Source organism: Schistocerca nitens, chromosome 12 (assembly GCF_023898315.1).
Source record: "Schistocerca nitens isolate TAMUIC-IGC-003100 chromosome 12, iqSchNite1.1, whole genome shotgun sequence".
Taxonomy (NCBI): domain Eukaryota; kingdom Metazoa; phylum Arthropoda; class Insecta; order Orthoptera; family Acrididae; genus Schistocerca; species Schistocerca nitens.
The window spans coordinates 140,253,337-140,281,319 of NC_064625.1; the positions used below are offsets into that span (position 1 = coordinate 140,253,337).

At 42.0% G+C, this 27,983-nt stretch overlaps 1 protein-coding gene across 1 annotated transcript in view; it reads left to right on the forward strand.

Moving 5' to 3' along the window:
- Positions 1–3,842: 3,842 nt before the first annotated feature.
- Positions 3,843–27,983, forward strand: part of LOC126215211 (probable cytochrome P450 304a1) — a 38,409-nt gene continuing 14,268 nt past the window's right edge. Inside the window, exons 1-5 of the mRNA XM_049941875.1 lie at positions 3,843–3,986; positions 13,757–14,005; positions 17,983–18,146; positions 24,657–24,950; positions 27,108–27,225. Coding sequence (XP_049797832.1) covers positions 3,887–3,986; positions 13,757–14,005; positions 17,983–18,146; positions 24,657–24,950; positions 27,108–27,225 — 925 coding nt within the window. The 5' untranslated portion in view covers positions 3,843–3,886. The remainder of the gene's footprint in view (positions 3,987–13,756; positions 14,006–17,982; positions 18,147–24,656; positions 24,951–27,107; positions 27,226–27,983) is intronic.

Consider the following 27,983-nt stretch of genomic DNA (forward strand, 5'->3'; position numbering starts at 1 on the left):
TTCTGGCGGTCCTAGATCAATTGCAACTTAGCCAAGAGATCGCCAAATCATAGGATGAGCATTGTGCCCTACATCTTCAAGGAGTTGTGCACGTTAACTGCACCTTCACAGTATATAACAATTCGCTAATGAAATTAGTCATAAATAATCCGTCAAAATTTGAGAAGAACAATGATGGCCACAAGTACAACAGTAGATGAAAACATGACCTTTGTTACCCAGTATTAAAGCTATCAGTGGCTCAGAAACAAGTTCAATATGCAGCAACAAAAATGTTTGGAAATTTGATCAATAACTTACACGTCAGACATGCAGCAAGGCAGATTTTAAATCAAAGCTAAAATCATTTCATCTGGACAACTCTTTCCATTCCGGAGACGAACGTTTATTTAAAAACTGATATTATGTCAAAAAATTGGTTTTCAATGTAAATGCGTACAGCTAAAAAAAATGTAATCACTAATGTTAATAATCATCATAATTTCGATAAAAATTTGTTCAAATTGTAGTTTTTTTGAATCATCTATCTTCTGACTTGTTTTATGTGCGCCACGACGAATTCCTCTCCTGTGTCAATCTCTTCATCTTAGGATAGCTACACTACTGGCCATTAAAATTGCTACACTACGAAGATGACGTCCTGCAGACGCGAAATTTAACTGACAGGAAGAAGATGCTGTGGTATGCAAATTATTAGCTTTTCAGAGCATTCACACAAGGTTGGCACCGCTGGCGACACCTACAACGTGCTGACATGAGGAAAGTTTCTAACCGATTTCTCATACACAAACAGCAGTTGACCGGCGTTGCCTGGTGAAACGTTGTTGTGATGCCTCGTGTAAGGAGGAGAAATGCGTACTATTACGTTTCCGACTTTGATAAAGATCGGATTGTAGCCTGTCGCGATTGCGGTTTATCGTATCGCGAGATTGCTGCTCGCGTTAGTCGACATCCAATGACTGTTAGCAGAATATGAATCAGTGGGTTCAGGAGGGTAATACGGAACGCCGTGCTGGTTCCCAACGGCCTCGTATCACTAGCAGTCGAGATGACAGGCATCTTATGCGCATAGCTGTAACGGATCGTGCAGCCACATCTCGACGTTTGCAAAACAACAAACATCTGCACGAACAGTTCGACGACGTTTGCAGCAGCGTGGACTATCAGCTCGGAGACCACGGCTGTGGTTACCGTTGACGCTGCATCACAGACAGGAGCGCCTACGATGGTGTACTCGACGACGAACCTGGGTGCACGAATGACAAAACGTCATTTTTTCGGATGAATCCAGGTTCTGTTTACATCATCACGATGGTCGCATCCGTGTTTGGCGACATCGCGGTGAACGAACATTGGAAGCGTGTACTCGTCATCGCCATACTGACGTATCACCTGGCGTGTTGCTATGGGGTGCCATTGCTTACACCTCTCGGTCACCTCTTGTTCGCATTGACGGCACTTTGAACAGTGGACTTTACATTTCAGATGTGTTACGACCCGTGGCTCTACCCTTCGTTCGATCCCTGAGAAACCCTACATTTCAGCAGGATAATGCACGACCGCATGTTGCAGGTCCTGTACGGGCCTTTCTGGATACAGCACATTCTCCAGATCTCTCACCAATTGAAAACGTCTGGTCAATGGTGGCCGAGCAACTGGGTCGTCAGAATACGCCAGTCAGTACTTACGGCCAGAGGTGGTTGTTCTGGGTGCTGATTTCTCAGGATCTATGCACTTATGAAAAGATATGTGTCTCACATTTTGACCTGCACTACAACATATTCGGAGTATATCGTCCGGCGTTAGGAACTTGATTATTAATAATTGTGATGCTGTAACTGTTGGTTGGTAATTTTTACTGGCAAAATGCAACCTAACACCAGATTGCGTACTTACGGTTATCCGTTTTTCAGTACGACTTGAAAAGAGGGAGAGATTATTAACTGATCACCGATGCGTCGGTTCTCGATTGTGTTCAGGAGACGTACGGATTGATTACGCGAATAATTGACCTTTTGACCCCGACTGCCTTCACGCAATCAGAATCTATGATGAAAATACGTAAGGAACCTATTTGAATATAAAAATTGAAATGAAAGCAAATTAGTGGAATTTTGTAAGACAAAGATTAACAGATCGGAAGTTGAACACAATAGTGGTCTCCCAAATACAATCGAGACACCGCGATAAAGAGCGAACCTGCATCAAAACTCAAATACAATTTGAACATCATTTTTGGGTAATGAAAGAAAAGAATAATAAGAAAATTACTGCACCGTAAGATATTAATATATTTTGAACAAATTGGCTTTAAGCATCTAGACATTGACAAATGCACAACAAATGCATGAGTTACATCTCATATTTCTTTTGTAAATGGCGCAATCCAATAATCGCTGCTTTGTCAGTCCGTTCCTCCTTAAAATTAAATGTCCTTGCGCGTACGTAAGTACATTGTATCCACACCCGAGTTACTGAAATGTTTGTTCGTCGTTTCACATGGTTTTTACACAAAATAAAAATGGAACTTGTAGCAGTGCTATGTAGTACGTCTTAACATGTCGCGAGAGGTTCTAGGCGCTGCAGTCTGGAACCGCGCGACCGCAACGATCGCAGGTTCGAATCCTGCCTCGGACATGGATGTGTGTGCTGTCCTTAGGTTAGTTAGGTTTAAGTAGTTCTAAGTTCTAGGGGACTGATATCCTTAGAAGTTACGTCCCATAGTGCTCAGAGCCATTTTAAAATGTCGGCGACCAAAAGTACAAGGGATAATGAAGTCACTAGAGTATTTCTTAACAAAAGATAGATTGTTCTTTCTTCTGTTTCGCAGCTTCTTGCTATCAAGCGCTGCGGCAATGATTTTAAATATCTGCGCCGAGCGGGTCAAAGTGTTTATTTAGACTATTTAAACGCTGGACGCGCGTTTTGGTATAGGCGCACATTAAAAAAAATATTTCATCTCTTTACTCTCGCGCCGTGATGCTTAGCATCTTTACGAACTACAGCTCGTTGGCTGTTCTTTTTTTTAATGACAAATATCTCACATGAAAATTAGCTGAAATCCACTAATATTACAATCGGAATCGGCGAATAACACTTGGGTAGGTAACTAACTAACTGACCAGGCACCAGCGGAACTCAGAATATCGGGAGTTATAGTGGTACCTTAACTACCCCACTCCGTAAGCTAGCTTGTAGATGTCGTAGATGTAGGTGCAGGAGTGAAGATTTTAGATGCAGAACTCCGCACTGAAGGGAGATTCAAGAACCATGCGAGTGTAAGAGGTTTTGCGAAGCTGTTTCAACTTCCTGACGACGCAAATAGCTTTCGCTTGTGACATGAGCCGATATTGATATACCACGTGACTTGCGTCCCGTGTTTACCTTTCCTCCGAACGATACGGCAGCGGTGCCTCAATAGGCCGCACGCGATGACGCGAAGGTCGCTGGGGACGCCTAGTGCTCCAGATAGGTGCCTACTCATCACAGGTAGCGAGATAAGTCGCGAGCCATGCAAAACAAGAATGAGAAAGGAGAGCGATTCTTATGCTGCAGGCGTCTGTTGGTTTCGCTTCTGCAGAATGACAACCTCGCTTCCTCCCGAACTGCAGCGTGTGATGACGTCAGCATTGTCTAGAGATGCTGGCACTACAGAAGCGTGTTTACTCATCACAGGTAGCGAGATAGGTCTTATTGAGGGGGGGGGGGAGGGAGGAGGTGGAGTGGGTGGTGGTGGGGGTACGATACGGGTAGGGGGAAGGGCGCTGGAGCGACATTTCGGTCGGCTCTGCCTTTAAAACCACCCGCCCAGCTGCTGGTGGGTTAAGTTGTGTTGCGTCGGAGTATCTCGCAGGAGTGTACCGTGCAGACACTGTGCTTATCGACCATGGCGATTGCCGGAATCCTGCTCGCTGTCTTAGCTGTGGGGCTGCTCGCTTACCACGTCATCAAGGCGGCCTATGACAAGCCCCCCAACTTCCCACCAGGTACGTACCCAGTCTCACGGCGGTGAATTATTCCGACTAGGTGGTCGTAAGCTTAACACTTCGGAAATGTGGTTACCTGTTGCGAAACACGACAGAAATAAGATGGGAAATGTACAGCTGCTGCAGAGTATGACAGTCAACCTTCCTATCCAACTTATTATTATTTCGCTTCGGTATGTAGAACCACTAGCTAGCTTTGAGGTTTGTTGTTGCTGTTGTTGTTGTTATGGTCTCCAGTCCAAACACTTGTTTGATTCAGCTCTTCGCGCCACCTTACACTGTGCAGGCATCTTTGCCTCTAAATAGCTACTCCATCCTACGTCCATTTGATTCACTGCATTCGATCCTCGTTTTTCCTTCTGCAATCTTTACCCTCCAGTATTAAATTCACGAACTCTATATAGACACATCTGTGCTCAAGAGTGTACACATTGCAAATCAGTTATTCCTAAGAAAAGTTTATGTCTCAGCAAAACTTCCGATACCAAATGATGTGCCACAAACTTACTTTCTTACACACACGTATTTAACAAAGAACAATATTGTTGATAAAAACAGAACAGATATTAGTGGGTCTTTTAAATAAATTAAATATTTTTATACACAAGGTGTACAACTTGGCTTCCGCCTTTTTTTTCCCCAACATTTGAGGCTTTAATGAAACAAATTGGTTACACTGGTATTATTCAAAGTAGTTTGCATCTCTGTCCACTACTATCTCCCATCTTTCGGGCAGTGTACGAATTCCGCCTCGAAAAAATTCTTCATCTTTTGAAGCGATCAACGAATCGATGCAATTTGTGACTTCTTCATGAGATCGGAAGTGGTGGTCAGCCGGCCGGAGTGGCCGAGCGGTTGTAGGCGCTACAGTCTGGAACAGCGCGACCGCTAGGTTTAAGTTGTTCTAAGTTCTAGGGGACTGTTGACCACAGCAGTTAAGTCCCATAGTGCTCAGAACCATTTGAACCACATTTTGTTGGTCAGCCAGACCATGCGTCATTGATCTAAACAGGTTATAGCCAGAGGGAGCAATGTCTGGAGAATACGGCGGGTGGGATAGGACTTCCCATTTTAACGTTTCCAAGTATGTTTTGACCTCTTTTGCAACGTGGGGTCGACCGTTGTCGTGCTGCAAAATCACTATATCGTGCTTCTCGCTGTATTGCGTCCGTTTGTGTTTAAATGCTCTGCTCAAACGCATTAATTCGTCTCTTGGTTTCAGCTCACACGGGAGCCAAGTTCCTTCTTTCTGAATATGCCCATAGTCTTGAGACGTTTTGAAATGGCTTGCTGTGTCACTGCCACTAATCCTGCCAATTCTTCTTGAGTTTGACGCGAGTCTTTACTCAGCAATGTCTCCAATTCTGCATCTTCGAAAACATTCTCTCTTCCACCACTATGCCGGTCTACGACGTTAAAATCACCGTTCTTGAAGCGTTGAAACCACTCACATTCTTTCACTAATAGCGTCCTTACCATACATACTTGAGAGCATTCGATGGGACTCAGCAGCTGTTTTCTTGATATTGAAACAAAACAGCAACACCTCACGCAAATGACGAGAATTGGGTTCGTAAACTGATATTTTCAATCAAGAACAACTTTATGATGCAGAGACAAATCGACTGATGTTTGAATGAGGTTATGTTGACCGAGGTCCAAACTAACTGCCTCACGTCTGCGATCTGTTTCTTTCGACCGCTACTTACCGTTGTCGCCACGTATCGGCAAACGGCGGAAGCAAAGTTGTACACCTTGTAGAATCTTAGTTATAAAAATATGCCTCTATAAGGGGCGGGAGATCCAAAACTTAGCGTTTGGGGGCGTTGCCCCAGTATATATGCTAAGTAGTACAACTCCAATGCGGATATATAAGCATCGACACGTAGGCAAGGGATTAGTGTAATATTCGTGTCATTCCGACGTGTGTGCCGCAAATGAAGAAACGTTTACTATGACGACGTTATTACCAAATGCATACGCACAGAACCGACGCCCGCATCTCGTGGTCGTGCGGTAGCGTTCTCGCTTCCCACGCCCGGGTTCCCGGGTTCGATTCCCGGCGGGGTCAGGGATTTTCTCTGCCTCGTGATGGCTGGGTGTTGTGTGATGTCCTTAGGTTAGTTAGGTTTAAGTAGTTCTAAGTTCTAGGGGACTGATGACCATAGCTGTTGAGTCCCATAGTGCTCAGAGCCACAGAACCGACGTGCTGTTATTCTTTTCTTGGCTGCCGAAGGACAAACGCTGGCAGATATCCACCGAAGAATGAAGAATGTGTCTGGGGCAGCATTTCTGTCGAAAACCACAGTTGTGGAAAATTGCGACAAGGGTTGCTGCTGCTTCGTGAATACGCACTTCCCAATATCGCAAATGTTACGTATGAGTTACGACAATTCAAGTGGGAGACACTCGATTATCTGCCCTGTAGCCCTGATCTCTCCCTACGTGAGTATCACGACTTCGATCCCTTAAAAAAGGTCTCGAAGGGTCGACGATTCCTAGTGGCCGAGGATGTGCAGCAAGCAGTTACCGAATTCTTCACACAGCACGACACGGTTTTTACCAAACGGGTATCTTCAATCTGATGTGTCGGTGGGATTATTGCCTCAATGCTCACGGTGATTTTGCCTCATTGGCGTACCGATTATAGGGTGTGCGACCTTCGACCGGAAACTTTTTGGACGTCCCTTACACGATTTCCTTTCTTAACAGTACACGTGGTCTGACTAGAGATAAAAATTTTGGATCATTTTGACAGCATTACGATTTCAAGCTACTTTTCTTAAAGCCGTGACCTTCGGAGCTCTTCAGTTATTTTAATAGTAGAAAAATATAGGTGGAATGTTGGTATTAACATCAAGGCGAATCAGTTGTGTTTTGAAAATGTTGTCTACGATGCAATGTAATTGTTACTTACTTCAATTAATCCCCAATCCAGCAAGTGTGCTGTAAAGGAAGTTTTGCTGCATCTCCGTTACCTGTGGTTTGTAGTGACATACCAATATCATAAAGGATAAATAATTTTTGTAATTCGAATTTTCGTAAATTATGTGTTTCTTGAATTTCAGTGTTGTTTCCATGTTCTGGTAACACTGGAGAATGTTTACGAACTGCGGTCTATAAGAGATTAGATTGTGGATCAGTGCAAGTTATTTGTGAGGCGTGGCCAATAAGAGATTAGATTATGAACCACTGCGCTTCTAATTGCTTCGGTGTCTATCAGTATTGAATTATTATGTAGTTTTAACCATATTAGAAAATTTTAGCTTGTAATCAAACATTGCCAGTTGGATGAGGTTAATTCTATGTCAGTATCCCGGATAGCATAGAGAAGGTTGTCATTCCAATTACGAGTCTTAATCTCTAACGCATAACGTAAAAGTATCGACTGCGTTTCTCGATACCTAGCCTGTTTACTTTTGGACCATGACCACCGATCTGATTATACAGTGAAAAGATAGATAGCACACAAAATGTGTTACACCATCAACCACGCCTTCTTTTACTCAAGCCACGCCATAAATATCTTTCTTTCCCAACCAATTCAGTACCCGCTCATCAGTTATTCGAAGTACCTATCTAACCATTATCATTCTTTGATGGCACCACATTTCGAAAGCTGCTACTGCTTTCTTGCATGAACTGTTTATCGTTCACGTTTCAGTTCCATACAAAACTAAACTGCAGACGAATACTTTCAGAAAAAAACCTGCTGATACTTAAATTTATACTCGATGCTAACAAATTCGTCCCTTTCAAAACTGATTTTCTTGCTACTGGAAGCGTGCACTTAACATCGTCCCTGCTTCGAACATCGGCAGCCATTTTGCTGTCCAAATAGCAGAACTTTAATGCCTCATTTCCTAATCTCGTTTCCACAGAACTACTTGACTAAATTCGACTGCATTCCGTTACCTTTGTCTTCCTCTGGTAACGTTCATCTTATAACATCATTTCAAGATACTGCCTATTCGCTTCTACTGCTCATCCAAGTCTATTGCCCTCTCAGAGAGAATTAGAACGTCATAGGCAGGACTTGAAGTTTTTTTTTATTTCTTCTCCCTGGCCTTTAATCCTCTTTTCACTTTTACCGCTGGTTTCCTTCAGAGCTTCCTCATTGTATTAATAACATCAGGGCTAAGCTACAACCCTATCTCACTTTTTCCTCAACTACTACTTCCCCTCCATGTCCATCGTTGTTATAACTACAGTTCAAGTCCTGTACAAGTAGTAGGTATACATTCGCTCCTTGTATTTTACCCAGCTACCTACAGAAGCTCAAAGAGTATATCTCATTTAATATATACTTAAGGGGTAACATACTTAAGGGGTAACACCACTGTGACGGCCTAAGAAAAGCGCTTCTTTTTTTTATCACAAAGGAGTTTGTCGCGAAATATTACAGATTATCCTATTGAGTTTGAGGTGATCTGCGCCATACACTGGTGCCACTTTGAATCTGGAAAAAGAAAAAAAAATCTAAGTAATCTACATGAATGTAGCTAGTGAACCACACAGGGGATTTTAGAAATATTTATTTTTGTGTAGTTGGCGAATGTTTGAATAAAGTCATTCTATTTCCACCAAAAAACGGACAGTCATTTGGTAATAAATATTGTTTAAATTTACCTAATCGAAAATTCCCTACGTTGTTATTTCAAAGCTGTGGTTAAATTTTCAGTTAAAAAGATTAAAAATTGTTGGAGTTATACTACGTGTCGTTTCGAAAAATTGTATTACGAGAAAAACGTGTTTGAAGTTTTGAAATGTGTTATAGACATGAACAGATGAAGAAATTCTACTGTTAGAAAACCCTTGCTAGTAATCCGCTATTCCAGTACTGGCTTGTCGTACTGTTGCCGTTCCGACAGAAATTATATCCAGTAGTTTATCATAGAACGGTTTAAATATCGGTCGAGGCAATTCCATGAAGGTACAAGACTGTACTATTTCATTTAACCCCACTCCTGACAGGCGCACTGCTACGACGATTCGACAGTTGATTTCATACACGTTCCGTATAGACTTATTACTTGGTATAACAACTTGTGAACGATTTGGACAAGCGACAATTATCATGAAGCCCAAGCCTCGAGTACCTCGTTCTTTCAACGTGATATCTGCATTGTAAGTTTTGCATTTCACGTATTCAAAAATAACAGAGAAGCCGGCAAGGATATTTACGATACTATAGCTCAATCCGAAATGCACATCCGACCGAAAACATATCCAGTAGTTTACCACAGAACGGTTGAAATATCGGCCGAGGCAGTTTCATGAGCGAACAAAACGTTATAATTCCGTTAGCCCTGCTCCAGGCAACGGCATTGCTCGGACGATTCGCCGGTTGATTTCATATGCGTTCCGTATAAACTTACTACTTGGTATAACGGCTTCTGGGCAGTCTGAACAAGCAATAATTATCGTGGAGCCCAAGCCTCGAAGATTTCGTTCTAACAACGTGATTTTTTACATTTCACGTGTTGAGAAATAACAGAGAAAACGGCAATAACATTTATAATCCTATAGCTCAATCCGTAATGCACAGCGAAATCCGTGTCACTGTCTTTCAATTTCGTAGCGGAGGCGCTGAGTCATCCTGAACTTCTCTCAGCCTCATATGTATTCTTCGGACGCTTTGATGACATACTGCTTCGACGCCGCGTCGGATACGATATTTTCGCACCTTTTCTGTCCGAGTACACTTACTTACCACTCACTCTTACTTGAAAGACAAAACTGTATACTATAAGATCACAAATAAACTATCATTAGAAAATACTGCTCACAAATATCATGATTCGTACACTCACTGATCTTTGCTGGCGCCAAGCTAACGTATTATTGTTCTGAAATGCTTCTAACTAAACCCAGACACTACAGGGGGTATCGAATTGGCACAGGTCGATCGATTTGTGTCATCCGAGGCGCTAGAGGCGCGGCTTCGAATTCCGTAGAACACTTTTTTTGCAGGGATTAGAATTTTTGCCTCATATTTTAGAAGCTTCAAAGCATATTTTAAGCCAATAAAGAAACTGCTTGTTCGAAAATTCTGTAGTAGTGCTACCCGTTAAGGAAATCGAAATAAATTAATAAATATAAAAATTGGAATCTCTTCTGTGTTGATTAGTTACTGTTTACGTCTCTAAACACTATTATCTAAAAATTACAAAAATCTTGTTTATCAACATTTAAAAAACGCGGGTTTGTTGTCACTTGGTATCCATATGCATGTTTCATGAATCATGTGAGGCATAATTCCTAATGACAGCAAATGACGTGGAAGATTAGTTAAGCGGAATAGATCATGTCTCTTTTGTGAACAATATTTCACACAGTTGGATAAAAAAATAACGGAAAAAACTCAGTTTCACGATGATTAGATACATCGTTAATATGTAGACACTTCAGTTTTCCATATCTAAATTATCGAGCTACGTTTATGAACCCTGAGAAGGTAGTCTGTTACCACCGTTCATGTACATCATCTGAAAGTCGATAATGTCGACCTCTTTTCGCTGCGATTGCACTTTCTACCTTTTTGTGGTGCAATTGTTTTAAAATTTAATAAAATAATACGGCATACTTAGTACAAAAAATCTTATGAAGTTTTCGTTGTGTTTTCGATGTTTCTCTGTTTTGATATATACCGTAGTAACACAGCGCCGGTAATAGGCCAGGCGCGCCTGTTCTCATCACTTAGTATTCATAAAGTCGATAATGTCGGCCTCTTTTTGCTGCGATTGCACTTTCTACCTTTTTGTGGTGCAATTGTTTTAAAATTTAATAAAATAATACGGCATACTTAGTACAAAAAATCTTATGAAGTTTTCGTTGTGTTTTCGATGTTTCTCTGTTTTGATATATACCGTAGTAACACAGCGCCGGTAATAGGCCAGGCGCGCCTGTTCTCATCACTTAGTATTCATAAAGTCGATAATGTCGGCCTCTTTTTGCTGCGATTGCACTTTCTACCTTTTTGTGGTGCAAGTGTTTTAAAATTTAATAAAATAATACGGCATACTTAGTACAAAAAATCTTATGAAGTTTTCGTTGTATTTTCGATGTTTCTCTGTTTTGATATATACCGTAGTAACACAGCGCCGGTAATAGGCCAGGCGCGCCTGTTCTCATCACTTAGTATTCATAGCTGGCCCGTAACCGGTACTAACACTTCCTTTATGTGTTCGGTTGTAATGTCTTGTCCAGAAGAAGTATCTCAGAAACAGGCTGGAAGATGGACATCAAAAAAATGGTTCAAATGGTTCTGAGCACTATGGGACTCAACTGCTGAGGTCATTAGTCCCCTAGAACTTAGAACTAGTTAAACCTAACTAACCTAATGACATCACAAACATCCGTGCCCGAGGCAGGATTCGAACCTGTGACCGTAGCGGTCTCGCGGTTCCAGGCTGCAGCGCCTTTAACCGCACGGCCACTTCGGCCGGCGGACATCAATATAGGTTAAACAAAGGTAATGGAGTGTGAGCAAATTCAGCCAGATAATGTTGGGGAACTCAGATGAGGAAATGAGACGCTAAAACCAGTACACGAGATTTGATAACTGACCAGCAAATAAACCAACAGCTACACGAATCAACAGAATAGAAAATATTCACAGAAAATAGCGAAAGAATTTTACTTCTGACAAAGAGAAGTGTGTTAAGTCAAGAATACAAGTCAACTGCCAGAAAGTATTTTCTGACGGTATTCGCCTACGTTGTAACTACGTATGGGAATAAAATATGGACTATTATCAATACTGGAAAAGTGGGGAAGACGGGTTTTGAAATGTGGCGCTACGGAAAAATGACTTTTACGTCACAACTTGCGTTAAGAAGAGCTACTTTGGTTCGTCCAAACCGCACACATCAGGGAACATTCAGTTCGGTAATATTTGTTTGGTAGGTAACAATTAACTTACATCTTCTCAGTGCTATTATGGCTATGTGTGTTCCACTTTAATCTATAGTAACACTTTACTAAAATGTAAACCAATCGCGTACGAACACTACATATTCACAAATTCACCTATACAGTAGAAGGATATTTCCACTAGTATGAATTCTATATGTTTTTAAAACCGTTTCCATTGCCTGTCATCACCTGAAATTCACGAGGGAGGCGGTCAACTAATTTTTATGTCTACGTACGTTTACTCTATTCTTTGCAACATTAAGATGTGGACTTAGAAATCGGCTTATACTCCTAGTCTTGCATTTATGTAATCTGCCTTTGTTTTCAAAGAATGCCTGATTCCGCACAACAGACATCATACAAGCGAAATGGCTTTTGCCTTATTTTTTTTCTAACAGTAACTTACATGAAGGCTGAGGACAACAGCAGACAGTTTCCCTATAGCATATGTTTGTACACTGAATACTGCATGGCTCATTGCAAACTGCTGCATACAATTATCCAAAGTAATACTAATGACTGGAAGTACACAAAGTAATCCAACTACCTGTTGGTTTCAACACCAAACTCATCAGTTACAAAGCTATAATAATAAGTGATTTCCAACTCAAGTTCTGTTCAATGCGGGAATCCTGAACAGTCAATTTTGCGTACTTTCTTTCCTACATTGTCTGTTGTTAATGTTGCTCGTACATCCTGCCTGGCAGAGAACTGGATGAACTGAGAATCTTTCAAGTTAAGTGATGTGCCATCATGAAGAATAGTGCAGTGTTTTTCTGTGTACGTCATTAACGTTTTAACCAATCTCCAGAGGTTTCATTTGTAACACAGTGCCAGTGGAAAATATTTACTATATGAAAAAAGGTCTGTCAGTTCTAATGTACATACTGGTGAACAGAAACCAACATATAGTGAGCTGACTGACTTTTAATCATAACATGTACTTCATCGATTCTCTCTTCTGTTGTTACATCCGCATTGGCTATGTTATGATGCTTGATTCATCACTAAATAGCATTGTTTTTGGTTTATTGCTGTAACGTCGAAGGTCACTTGCGTATACAAGAGAACATTGAACACTGTACAGCTACAATAGAAATTCGCGAAATCTCGATGGGAAATCTAACGAGATCCTTCGTTTTGACTTTTGGAGCATCCACTGTTGCTATTTTCGCGAAAGTGTTCTACATCAGCGACTTTTTCTGAGTCACTGATACAGTACCACGAATTACTATCATTGTATTTGCATATTCCCTTCACTCTTTAATGATTTTGCAACTTCACATGCCATCAATTCCTGAATAAGTAAGAGGCTGCTACGCAGTAGCCAATAACACCTTACAAAAAGGTTCCTGATACGAACGTCTGTAAGAGGTAATCGGTAGATATCAAATAGGTCAGGTATATAAATAAATAAACGATGTTTTACTAATGAAGGGTCTCAATATATACTATCAGGAATTTCTGCAGGACCATTAATACACTCACCCATCCATCCATCCATACATACATACATCCATCCATCCATCGCTCGTGCAAGTCCCATCTGTCAGACAGGAATACTTCAGGGCAGTTCATCTTACAGATACATTTTATAAATACTTTATGAGGTCTTGAGCTGTAATAACTGTTTTCTTGACTGCAGTTTTTATTGAGAAATTCGATTTGTTGACCCACAATGCAAGGAGTCACATATTGGATCCTTTGAAAATGGCATAATACCGAAATGCACAAGCTGTATAGAAACCTATAAGAACTGTGGTGAATACAAAAAAATGTTATTGTAGTGCAGTCCATCTGAGTCTCACAGTGTGTTGCTAAGCATATGTAATACATAGTACTCAATCTTGTAGGCCCCCCTAGAATACCAATATGGGGCAGCTACATCCAGCTGCTTCTGGAGAACTACAAGTTCCCATACAAAGTGATGCACGCCTTCACGCGCCGCTACAAGTCCAAACTGGTGGGCTTCTACTTTGGGCCTCTTCCCGTGGTGGTCATCAGCGACTACGAGGCCGCCAAGGAGGCCTTGAACAACCCCGCTCTGCAGGGCCGGATCTCCAACGTCGCCATCAAGCAGAGGATGCCACACAGGGAACTCGGTAAGTGCAGATTTAACTCACAATACCTTCTCTGCTATGTAATAGTTTCTTGAGTAATTACCGAGCGGGGTGGCGCAGTGGTTAGACCCTGGACTCGCATTCGGGAGGACGACGGTTCAATCCCGCGTCTGGCCATCCTGATTTAGGTTTTCCGTGATTTCCCTAAATCACTCCAGGCAAATGCCGGGATGGTTCCTCTGAAAGGGCACGGCCGACTTCCTTCCCCATCCTTCCCTAATCCGATGAGACCGATGACCACGCTATCTGGTCTCCTTCCCCAAACCAACTAACCAACCAACCAACCTTCAGTAATTCTTCTAGTAGGATACTGTTCACACGCCAGTATCTATTACGATGTGTTGTTGTGTGAATTATCCATACAAGACAATAACAACTTTTAGAATTACCCACTAAAATTTAGCATTATGAAGTATGAATCTGTTGGAACCCTTTGAAGTGCGGCTACCGCAGTGGTCTTTTTGCAGACCACAGCTTTTATTGATAAAAACTTCTAAAAAATTTGTTTATTACATTAAGATTGCTCTAAAGTACCTCTTATTTGTAAATGATGCAAGCAACATTGTTAAATAGTTGAAATATTATGTAAATGACTTAGTTGAAAGGGTTCAATTATGTTATTCATCTATCAGGGAGAAAAATACCTCCGTTGGGAATAGTCCCCAGTTAAAGAGGTGTGTATTGTACAGTAGCATGATGAAGTTGGAGGGTAGGCTTGCTGATGCACTGGACAGAGCAAACTAAACTGGCCCACGGTGGTGTTTGCTACGACCCTATCCAATATCTGGGGAGTAGTTATGGAACTGTAGGAGCTCTGGGAACTATTTGTTAATGCCAAACGGACATGGGTTGCCAGCTGAAAGGTGTTACTTTTCATTTTCAAAATTAAGGTTTGTGGGTTTTGTGTGTGAGATGTGAAAAAAATTATGTGTACTACCTGATGAGTTATACAATGATCTCACCAGATGTGGATCCTCCCTCGGGCATGGGTGTGTGTGTTGTTCTTAGCGTAAATTAGTTTAAGTAGTGTGTAAGTCTAGGGACCTCAGCAATTTGGTCCCTTAACAACTCACACATATTTTATACAATATAATATAAATAAATATGTTCAAAGTTCTAATAAAAAAAGTAGAAGATTCCAAAAAATACAAAGAAATAATGAGCATTCAGTGTCTAAATTTGTTGCTGTGTCAGATAGACACAAACGTCTCATATATTAATTAGATAAGTTACAATAAAATTAATCCTCAGACAGAGTCAGGAGGTTGTAGCTGCGTAAATATGCTAAAAAGGAACGAGAGTTCCACGTCTTGATTTGTTGCAGCATCAGATAGACAAATATCATACATTACAAGATCACTTCCAATTCCCAACCATAAAGTCAAAGATAAAAGTAATAATAGTTAACTGAAGCATGTCAGATATGAAAAAAAATCACTTATTTTTTAATAGTTCACCATGTAGCTTATGGATCACAATATAGTGTATCTCAGCGCCAATGCGTACATGTGTTCTTACCAGCTCTCTCAGAGAGAACAGCAAAATGGAGATATTATTAGACGTGGATTTTCGTTCTGTAATTTTCGTAATGGCGTGAGCAAAAAAAGGGACTACTTAGATACAAAAGTCACATGGAAAATATTATGGATTCTTATTATAGCCGCAGCATAGATTACTGCCACTGCACATTAAGAGATCCTATTCACTTGATATTCCATCTGGAAGATAGCTATCTCATGAAATACACATCGGAAGACCCATCACTGCAGAGGGGTAGAAGGTACACAAAGGCCAAGAGGAGCTTGGTTTTATGGATGCTTCTGAGATAACAAATCAAAAGAATAAAAAGAAAAAAGTGTGGTGTAGTACACGAGCATGTGGGGTGGAAGGTGAGTGCAGTGTGTGGGAAGAGACTATAGGGATTGAGTGAATAGTCAGCACGAAGGAAGGAAAGGTGTGACAGTTCTACTCAGAGTGGCAGAAAGTGGCTAGACGCGTCATCAGATGTGGTGTGGAGGGACATGTGGTTTCTTGACGTTGGCAGCGACAGTAATCGGGCGAGTACCTTCACAGTCGACATCATGAGGCTGAGTGCACGATGCACCAGTCCTCTCACTAAGGAACGATGCACGGCGGTAGTGGGAATCGAGCCCAGTCGACTGCTTGCCAGTCAGCTGTGCTGAGTGCTCAGCTACAGAGGCAGAAAATTATATTTATGTGCTGTTGGACTATTGAACTGAGCAGCTGAAAACTGTGCATCATATGCAGTGGACCATCCATCATTCATTATTGTTAATAATCATGAGGTCACATTTTCTATTCATATATTTAGGATATTATTCAGGAAATTTGAACACTGACCAAAATAATACAGGGTGATTCAAAAAGAATACCACAACTTTAGGAATTTAAAACTCTGCAATGACAAAAGGCAGAGCTAAGCACTATCTGTCGGCGAATTAAGGGAGCTATAAAGTTTCATTTAGTTGTACATTTGTTCGCTTGAGGCGCTGTTGACTAGGCGTCAGCGTCAGTTGATGCTAAGATGGCGACCGATCAACAGAAAGCTTTTTGTGTTATTGAGTACGGCAGAAGTGAATCGACGACAGTTGTTCAGCGTGCATTTCGAACGAAGTATGGTGTTAAACCTCCTAATAGGTGGTGTATTAAACGTTGGTATAAACAGTTTACAGAGAAAGGGTGTTTGTGCAAAGGGAAAAGTTCTGGACGGCCGAGAACGAGTGATGAAAATGTAGCACGCATCCAGCAAGCATTTGTTCGCAGCCCAGGAAAATCGACTAGCAGAGCTAGCAGAGAGCTGCAAGTTCCACAATCAACTGTATGGAGAGTCCTACGAAAAAGGTTAGTTATGAAACCTTATCGTCTGAAATTGGTTCAAGCACTGTCTGCAGCTGATAAGATTAAAAGAATCGATTTCTGTGATTTTATCCTTGCTCAAATGGAAACAGATGAATCTTTCGTTTCAAAGATTGTGTTTAGTGATGAAGCAACTTTCTACACTAACGGGAAAGTCAACCGTCACAATGTCTGTATATGGGGCACTGAGAATCCGCGGGAAACAACTCAGTATGAACGTGACTCGCCTAAGGTGAACGTTTTCTGTGCCATTTCAGCCAATAAAGTTTTTGGTCCCTTTTTCTTCGAAGGTGCTACTGTAACTGGACTACAGTATCTGGAGATGTTAGAGAACTGGCTGTTCCCTCAGCTCGAACAAGAAGCACAACAATTGATATTTCAGCAGGATGGAGCGCCACCACATTGGCACTTATCTGTCCGTAACTACCTGAACGTCAACTACCCGAGGCGATGGATCGGCCGCCAGGCAGCCCGTGACAGAGCACTTCATCACTGGCCTCCAAGAAGCCCTGATCTTACCCCCTGCGATTTTTTCTTACGGGGGTATGTTAAGGATATGGTGTTTCGGCCACCTCTCCCAGCCACCATTGATGATTTGAAACGAGAAATAACAGCAGCTATCCAAACTGTTACGCCTGATATGCTACAGAGAGTGTGGAACGAGTTGGAGTATCGGGTTCATATTGCTCGTGTGTCTGGAGGGGGCCAGTTTTTGAGTGAAAAAAAACCTTTTTAAATTTTGTAATGATGTATAACAGAAGGTTATATTATGTTTCTTTCATTAAATACACATTTTTAAAGTTGTGGTATTCTTTTTGAATCACCCTGTATTTATGTGGTGTTGCACAGTACTGACGTCCTATGCTGCTGTGAAGGGGTACTAGAGAGGTATCTTGCAATATTGTCCTTGCATGTCAGCGACATTATATTCGAGGCAGCTCTGCAACATGCTCCTAATATATTCAAAATTCTTGAATTTAAAATTTAAATGTAAATAAATTAAATTAATAGTTCAATTTATTTTGTATCGGATGCTAAAAAATTTGGCGTGGATTCTGACTGTCGAGCCCTCCACTGTGCAGGCATCAACTTTCTGGAGGGCGAGGAGGCGATGGAGCAGCGCCGCTTCATGCTGAGGTACCTGCGAGACTTCGGCTTCGGGCGGCGATCCGACCGGCTGGAAGCAGAGATCGAGTCCGAGATGAGGGAGCTGGTGGAGCTCATCCGCTGTGGCACTGGGGACAAGGTGGCTGTCCTACTTGTACTGCCTCACTGCACGGCACACACTGTAGGGTTAAAAACGATCTGGCCCAGGGGATAGGTACAGGGAGTAGGCACATCAACTGTTATAGCATAATATCTGAGCGTGACCATGCAACAGTTATATTGATTAGTAGCCCAAATGGTCTGGGAGATGAGGATAATGGACTAAAGGAGGTAGAAGTAGACTAAGAATGGGACAAGGACCTGCGAGGAAATAAATGGCACAAGACGAAAGGAGGAAAGGCACTGGGTGTGGAAGAAATAAATGTCGAAATGGTGAAGGTGGCATGGGAGGTTGGGAAACAGTGGCCAGCCGGAGTGGCCGAGGGGTTCTAGGCGCTACAGTCTGGAACCGCGCGACCGCTACGGTCACAGGTTCGAATCCTGCCTGGGGCATGGATGTGTGTGATGTCCTTAGGTTAGTTAGGTTTAAGTAGTTCTCAGTTTTAGGGGACTGATGACCTCAGATAAGTCCCATAGTGCTCAGAGCCATTTGAAACATTTAGGAAACAGTGGCTGTATTGTATGACGAGGGTGGTGTGATGAAATGAGGTGAAGACTTCGCAGGATTGTAAGAGGGAACTTATCGGCTGTGTATTCGAGAGGGGAAGCAGGAGGGATTGTAGAAACTACAGGGGAGTCACACTGATACCACATGGTACCAAGATACATGAAAAGATCCTGGAGAGCAGACTCTGAACAAGGGTCAAGAACAAAATGAGAGAGGAACAGCATGGCTTCAGATCTGGAGGGTAAACTGTTGACCTCATATTTGCAATGAGACAACTCCAGGAGCTGGGAAGACTTCATGACGGCTTTTCTCGATGTAGAAAAGGCACTTGATAGTGTCTGTAGAAGGAAGGTCTAGGAAGCACTAGAAAAGAAAGGAGTGAATAAAGAGACAATAAGAGAGTGGAGGAGATGTAGTGTGGAAGTCATAAGAGTGTGGGAAATGAAAGGCACAATTTCTTCCAGCAAACGAGTTGTGTGAGAGAGAGCAATGCATTGTCACCTCTCCTCTTCATTTGGTCTTGAATGAGATAATGATTAAGGTGACAGTTAAGAAAAGATGAAAGCGGTGGTGTTTGCAAATGACTGAATGATCTGCGGAAACAAGGACGAGGAGATTCAAGAACTGCTCCATGCTTGGGGGGAAACTGTGAGACAGTATGGAATGAAATTAATGAAAACAAATGTGAGATTACAACTAGAAAAAAATACAGAAAAGCTTGAAGGTGAACAGTGATGAAGATGGAAAGTGTCAGTTACTGGGGAAGTGTGACAGAGGATCATGGCAGAAATGAGAGCGAGATCAGTGAAAGTCACAGACAGGCAGAAACACTCTTGCAAAATTTCAGGAGCCTGGATTCGTACAAGGATTCCCCACAAAAAAGCAAAAATGTAATACATAGAAGCTACATCCCAAAATTAATCTATGTGTCTGAAATGAAGGAAAGAGAAGGAAGTACATTACGTGCATGTGAAATGAAGTTCCTCAGAAGGAGTATAGCATTAAAAAGGAGAGATAGGGCGAGGAAAGAACTGGTAAGGGAAGTAGTGAACGAGGCACCCTTGCAGAGCAGGATAGAAACATCAAGGGTAATATGGTATGGATACTTAAAGAGAATGGAAAACAAGGGGATTCCCAAGAAGACACACGAAATGATAAATGGGTGTACAGCTGAAAGACATAAAGGAATGTTTTGAAAAAAAGTGATGAGGTCTGGACCAGAGTGAATACAGAAAGATTGTGGGAAAACAGTACTAGATGGCGAGGCTTATACCCCAAACATACCCAGCCTTGGGCTGGAAACTGATGATGATGATGATGATGATTAGTTGCAGTGTTTACAAAAAGTTCAGGCATTGTGAGAATGTCTCACAGAGTGCTCTGTACTCTTCGATTTTGTTCATTCTGAGGTGATTTGAAAGTAAGTGCCTGGACATCAGTTTTATAATGTTGTGTGCCACACTTCTCGAAAACAGTTTGCATGTGCTCTTTAGTGTGAAAGTATAAAACGTTTGTAACAGAGCTGCTTATTGGAAGTACATTGCAGATAACTGGCTGGTCCAACACTGCCGCTTAGTGCAGAGGAACTCCTGAACGTTTTCCCCTCACCCCATCTTACTTGCTGACAAGTGCAACTAGTATAGGACACCCTCCAGGTAACCGAAATTGCACACTTTCTGCACTTGCAAGGCAACTGGCCACCCCGGTCCACGTGCTTTCAGTCAGTGCAGTACTGCCCAGATGGCTGGGCCCACAGTCTTCAGGTCTGCTGATCCCATTTCCCATATGCTGCATCCCTGTGGGCACGTGAGATGGAACAGTCCACTGTATAAGTCTCAGAGTTGCTGGTTACACACTTTTCCATACAGATTCATTTGAATTTTATTGCTGTCATGATACACAATGTTCAGTAGCAGGAACACAATTTATTGAAAGAAATAACGTTTTTTAAATATCAAATCAAGTAAAAATGCGAGTATTCAAGATTAATGTCAAATGAAAAAAGTTTAGTAATTATAGAACACCATTATTGAAGCATATAAGTTTTTCATTTATCAGTCAAAAACAAATAAGAGTGCTATGGGCGACTAATAAATGTTCTTAAAATACACTGCTGGCCACCGTAAATGCAACACCCTGAAGGAAGCATCCGAATCAAGTGAAATTTACACCATGAGTTTGTAGCGATGAGATATGCAACTGATTAGAATTTCAGCGCAGACGCACATCACGCGCGCCTGTGGCGCCACCTCATAGCGCCATTTAAGGCTTGGCGATTTCGACGAGTGTACGTTCGACACGTGTGTTTACCTTGTGGTTGTTTCACAAGACGATCAGTTATGCCTCGTAGACAACAGCGAACATCTTTTGATCAAGTATCCGAGTTCGACAGAGGAAGAATAGTGGCTTACCGAGATTGTGGATTATCATACAGAGAAATCGCTAGTCGTGTTGGACGAAACCAAACAACTGTAATGCGGATGTGTGACCGTTGGATGCAGGAGGGTACGACGGACCGACGTGGTCGATCGCATTCACCTCGGTGCACCACTGCACGTGCTGATAGGCAAATTGTGCGCATGGCAGTGACGGATCGCTCAGTGACATCCCGAACCGTAGCACAGCACATTGCGTCTGTAACGCATCATCCAGTGTCTGCGCGTACCATTCGACGCCGTTTACAGCAGAGTGGTCTGTCCGCAAGACGTCCATTGCTTCGTCTACCATTGACGCAGAACCACAGACGTCTCCGTCGCCAATGGTGTGATGACAGACGGGTGTGGACGGCAGAATGGAATGACGTTGTCTTTACTGACGAGGCACGCTTCTGTCTGCAGCACCACGATGGTCGGATTCGAGTGTGGAGACACCGTGGAGAGAGGATGCTGGACAGCTGCATTATGCACTGCCACACTAGTCTTGCACCGGGTATTATGGTATGGGGCGGTATTGGATATTACTCTCGCACGCCTCTAGTACGCATTGCCGGTACTTTAAATAGCCGGCGCTACATATCCGAGGTGCTGGAGCCAGTTGTCCTTCCTTACCTTCAGGGCTCGGCCACAGCCATATTTCAACAGGATAATGCGCGACCACACGTGGCACGCATTGTCCAAAGGTTCTTCGTCAATAACCAGATTGAATTGCTTCCCTGGCCGGCTCGCTCTCCGTATCTTTTGCCGATAGAAAACATGTGGTCCACGGTTGCTCAACGAGTGACCCAGATTACATCCCCAGCTGCCACACCAGATGATCTTTGGCAACGTGTGGAAGCTGCTTGGGCTGCTGTACCCCAGGAACACATCCAACGTCTCTTTGACTCAATGCCGAGACGTGTGGCAGCGGATCTCCAACAATGGCGGCTAGTCTGGCTACTGATTCTGGCAGGAACCACATGTCACAGACGTCTGTAAACGTAATAATTTGATACTTGGTCAACATGTTATCTACAAAATAAATTTTGTTGTGCTACCTCTTGTCTTTCTTGGTGTTGCATTTACGGTGGCCAGCAGTGTATATTACACCTGCAGAATGAATTTTTCATTCTGCAGTGGTGTGTGTACTGATAAGAAACTTCTTGTGAATTTAAAGCTATGTGCCAGATCGAGACTCAGGACCTTTGCCTCAAGTGGGAAGTGCTCCACCAACTGAGTTACAAAAGCATGACTGGTTAACAAACCATGACACCTCCTGTCGCCCTCAGGGCTTTATTTCCGCCTGTATCTTGTCTGTACCTTCAAGACTCGCGTTGGGTCATCATTGGGTGGCTCAGTTAATAGAGCACTTGCCTGCAGAAGGCAAAGGTCCCGAGTTAGACTCTTAGTGTGGCACCTAGTTTTAATCCGCCAGCAATTTTTATGTTAAGACTATCTTAGTAGCATCGAATTTACTTACTTTTGGACTGTGGTTAAAAATCACAGCAGCCTCTCTTCACAAGACACAGCATTTACACACAATTTCACAAACTAAAATTAAAATGAAAACAGCAGTAAGACCACTATATTACTGGAAATCTCAGGACCACCCTCCTAGGTGTCACTTCAAAGCATGCCGACTATTGGCAGACAGACCTTTACTGGGGTGCAGCATCTGCAACGTTTGTCAAGTATGCATTCAGTAGCTGCATTAGACTCGGCCAACAACTAGCAATAGCTGTGGGTGGCAGTCACTGCTTGCACACAGAACAAAGTCTTGAGCCACCTCCTAGCAGAACTGGAAGTGTCTCATACCAGGCTTAGAACCAAAGTGTCACACACAGCTACATGTACATTTACAAATTTAACTGCATCTAGGATGCTCTCTCTCTCTCTCAGAGGTCTGCAAAATTTTGTCTGAGATTGTCCTTATATCTGACTAACCAGCTCTGATTGTCTCTCTTGCCACTCAAATAATTTGTTAGCATCCTTAATTGCTACTGTGTAACAATCACATTTCCCAATGTAAAAGAAACACACATACGTGGAAAATGTTCCATTCTAATAGTATTCACTTTTGTTTATTGTTTAGTCTCTCTAATATTGTACATTTTCGGTCCTGTTGAGATATAAATTTTTCGTTTTAGTTAGCACCTCTTTTGAACCGTCGTTACCTGGGTCAGCTGGTGTGAGAAAGCTATGGTCTGGTCTTTTGGGAAACTTCAGTGGTTGGAAATGTGCCTCCCTGTGTCTGCCAAGTCTGTTGAGAGAACTTGGTGGTGGCGCCATAGTACAGACAGACTACACACCAGTGAAAGCAGAGTCGGAAATAAAGCTATCATTACCTTCATACAGGATTTTGCTATATAGGAGTGGGGTAAAAATATTCAGGAAATTTTCAGAGGGTCACCACATTATCTACATTGTGAGAAGCTACAATGACTGTTCCATAGGGTTCAATGCTGTTGCCAGTGCTTCTTCTCTCTGTAGGTATGAGATCCTATTTTATGTCAGATCTAGAGGTTCTACTAATCCTTTTCACAGATGATATCAGCGTTATCATAAAAAGATAGATCCAACAAAAATTGACAGAAAATTCACAAAAATTACCAACCGATTTTGCATAAATGAACACTCTGTAAGCTTAGAAAATAAAATAATGCCCACTCAGTTTTATAAAGTAAAAAGGACAAGACAGTTTTATAAAAACTGTGTACAAACAAGAGCCTGGAAAGGGAGAGTAGGTACGAGCTCTTTACTGGGTGTGTGAATGAAAACTAGCAACTGGAAATGTGTATAGTGTATGTGCTAAAACCTTTAAATTCAGCTACATTTGCCCTTAATAGGACTGTTAACTAGAGATTAGTGATTGAACATATTGTTCTTGATTCATTTATAGATGTTCTACAGGGTATAAAATAGGTACCTCCACAGTCAGGCACTGAGCTTTCTTGAGCAGACTATTAGACAGCTAACGATTGGGCAATATGTCAAGCAGTGAACAGTTATTGGATAGGGTAGGGTAATTAGAAAAAAAATAGAGCCACTGCTGTTCTTTGGTAGTGGTGGATTTCAAAGGAATGAAACAATAATATTTTACTGAGTTTACTTGCTGTCATACCTTAATGAAGTACATACACAAGTGAGCAGCTGTGACAAGCTGAAGCAGTATGCTGGAAGATGGTTAGAATGTAGTTACCTGCATTTAGTTGTTGCCATCTGGGACATGTTAGCTCGCCTCATGAAACGACTCAAACCTTCAACAAATTACTAGTGCATCAATATGTTTCCCTCCAGAAACCCTTAAATAACGAAACTGGGAGACCATTAGCTATGAGATAGTGATTTTTTTGGACACACTTGCCTATCTAAAGCAACATTCAGATGAGGTTGATTTATTCGCTATATATTTATGATATACACTCGAAGATTTTCTGTAGATGATATAGGATTCAGTCTCTAACCTAACACTGCTGTATACAATTACACATTGTGTGAAATGGAGGACTATGGCATGTACTACTGAGTACCAGGGGGGGGCAGAAAGTAACTGGTGACATTTCGACAGGCTGTGATGCAACCATCATCATACGGAGAAGGCTGCCGGCGCGTGCTGCTGCCCGACGCGCTGTTCCCCGGCTTCATCAACGGCTTCATGCCAGTGGTGGCCGGTAGCCGGCTGCCGAGGTCAGCTGACGGGACGTGCCGCCATCTTGGGCTTGCGGGCCTGCAGGCAGCCAGGGCTGGGGACGCCACTGGTGGTTTCCTCACACTGCACCCCACACTCAGCAGCATCGCCCCCAAGATGTCCGGCTACTGGGACACAGTCGAGTCAGCCGAGAAGATCCTGGGCTACTTCCGCGTGAGTACTGACATGCCTGCTCCTGTGCTCTCTCCCAAGGGCATATTTTTGTAAAGTGAATGCAGCAAATCCATATCTAGAGTATGTATGAGAATCTCCATACCACAATGGCGAAATACAGTGTGTCTGTAAAAGAATGTCCCACTTTCTAAGTAGGTTAAAACAGTTTAAGCTCTCTGTATAAAAGGCAATGTCCTGACTTACTCACTCACTGAAACATCATCACCCATCCCAAAACCACTATGGATAGAAACTTGAAATTTGGAGAGTGTGCGAATTTAAACTGTAGGTATGGTTCAACAAGGGATAGCACGAAATTCCGCCCCTTAAAGGGTGAAATAGAGGATGAAAGGCTTTGTGAAAATCTGTCGCAATAAAGACTGGACCAACGAAAATTGGTATTTGGTTTCTCAGTAAGAAATAAAGAAATATATGTTTCACCATTTTTGAAATTTAACCCCTATGGGGGTGAAATAGTTGGTGAATGTCTTTTTGAAAGAAAGTCATTATTAAAGACCTACTAAAGTCAAAATATTTTTCTGGGTTTGTGACTGCATTATCAATACGTAAAACTACTGACGTTTTGGTCCTGTTCCAAGTGACTTTGTTCGGGTTGTGTTTGTTTACAATAAACAAAAACACCCTGAAGAAGGTCACTTGCAGCAGTAAACAAAAACACCCTGCAGAAGGTCACTTGAAACAGGTAGTTTTACATATTGACAATGCAGTTACCAACACAGAAAAAATTTATTGACTATGACAACGGTCTCGGAAGCCTACATTTATATTTAACAACTAAAGCATTTTTAAAGTTACATCGATTAAAACTGGTATTTGACTTCTCAGTTAGAAATAATAATACATGTTTCACTGCTTTTTGGAAATTCAACCCTTGTTGGGCTGAAAGAGGAAATGAAAGTTTTTATGGAACTATTTTATTATACAAGCATTGTCGAAAGTAAGAAAATTTGTACTTGGATTCTGTGTCAGAAATGAAAAAAAATTATCATTTCACTGTTTTCGGAAATTCAAGCAGGAGATCAAAATTTTTAAGGAGATGTTTTGTTAGATTAAAATTTTTTAAAAATCTGATGCTATGAAGAACTGGTTTTTCCATTTCTTGCTAATATTTAAAGAAATATGTGTTATGAGGTTAAAGTTTCTGCAGAAATATCACAAGAAACCAAACAGCATGTGTAACAAAACTTTGGACTCCAGTTACCGGAATTGCCTTTTTTTCAGAAGTACATTCGGAAACGATAATGCTTCTATAACCTTAATTAGCATGAAAAGTTTAAAAGCTATCGCAAGTTGTGATTAACACAAAATTGGATTAAAAGGAAACAAAAATAACTCTGCAGACCATTGAGCCTATGTGAGTGAAACAATGGGTGCCAAACTAGTTTAGACTTTTTGAAACAAATAATACATCAAAATGAAGGTCAACTAAACTCGTTTCTCTTACGGATGTTCAGCATGTGCACACTCCATTGTAGGTGGCACACATCCAATCTAAAATCCAATTCATCCCACACTTTGGTTAATATCTCCGGTGTAGTGAAGCAATAGTGTGATGCAATTTAGATTATGGAACAGCGGAAATAAAATGTCATAATTTAATTGACATTTTATATGATGTGAACAAATTAAATGATAGAAAGTTACAATGTTTCTCAAGAAACATTTATCTTCAGAATTGTATTCACAGTCATATTTTTCTGTTTTGAAACGGAACTAATAGCATGACAACCTCTTAAAAGTATTATGATGAGGTGTTGTGACTGCTAAAATTTATTTGCATCAGTTATGAACATGTAGGAAAATATTGTCACAGGAACTCAATTGTATCGTGTATTCCTTTAGAAATATGCATCAAGCGTTCTCAAACTGAAACGGCGTCAAATACTTTGAAAATAAAAGTGGTGTCGCAAAATTCACGTGACAAATTTTTCTCTCTTGGTCTGTTTCACTCTCACTGAGAGAATTACTGCCTCGTTCCTGAATGAGTGTTTACTTCCCCATCGATGGTCATTGTGCTGTGACAGTCATAACGTATCATTGATATTCGACGTCTGATAATTTTAAAAGCTATGCTTCAGTTATCTTCCCTTCATCAGTTTGCGCTAGTTCAAGTTATTGTTGGTTTACATTTTACAGAAAGTCATCCAAGAACACGAGAAGACATACTCTGACGACCACATGAGGGACTTCATCGACAGATACCTCAAGGAGATAAAGGAGAGACAGAAGACTGGTGAACCCAGCACTTACTCCAGTAAGTAAACCCAGACTGAGTGACACACTACTAAACTACAGCTAAGATACGTTTTGTATTTGTAGCCATTATGACAAAAGGAACAGCAGCCTCTAAAATCCTCAGGAACAATGGCAAGTACACTCCTGGAAATTGAAATAAGAACACCGTGAATTCATTGTCCCAGGAAGGGGAAACTTTATTGACACATTCCTGGGGTCAGATACATCACATGATCACACTGACAGAACCACAGGCACATAGACGCAGGCAACAGAGCATGCACAATGTCGGCACTAGTACAGTGTATATCCACCTTTCGCAGCAATGCAGGCTGCTATTCTCCCATGGAGACGATCGTAGAGATGCTGGATGTAGTCCTGTGGAACGGCTTGCCATGCCATTTCCACCTGGCGCCTCAGTTGGACCAGCGTTCGTGCTGGACGTGCAGACCGCGTGAGACGACGCTTCATCCAGTCCCAAACATGCTCAATGGGGGACAGATCCGGAGATCTTGCTGGCCAGAGTAGTTGACTTACACCTTCTAGAGCACGTTGGGTGGCACGGGATACATGCGGACGTGCATTGTCCTGTTGGAACAGCAAGTTCCCTTGCCGGTCTAGGAATGGTAGAACGATGGGTTCGATGACGGTTTGGATGTACCGTGCACTATGCAGTGTCCCCTCGACGATCACCAGTGGTGTACGGCCAGTGTAGGAGATCGCTCCCCACACCATGATGCCGGGTGTTGGCCCTGTGTGCCTTGGTCGTATGCAGTC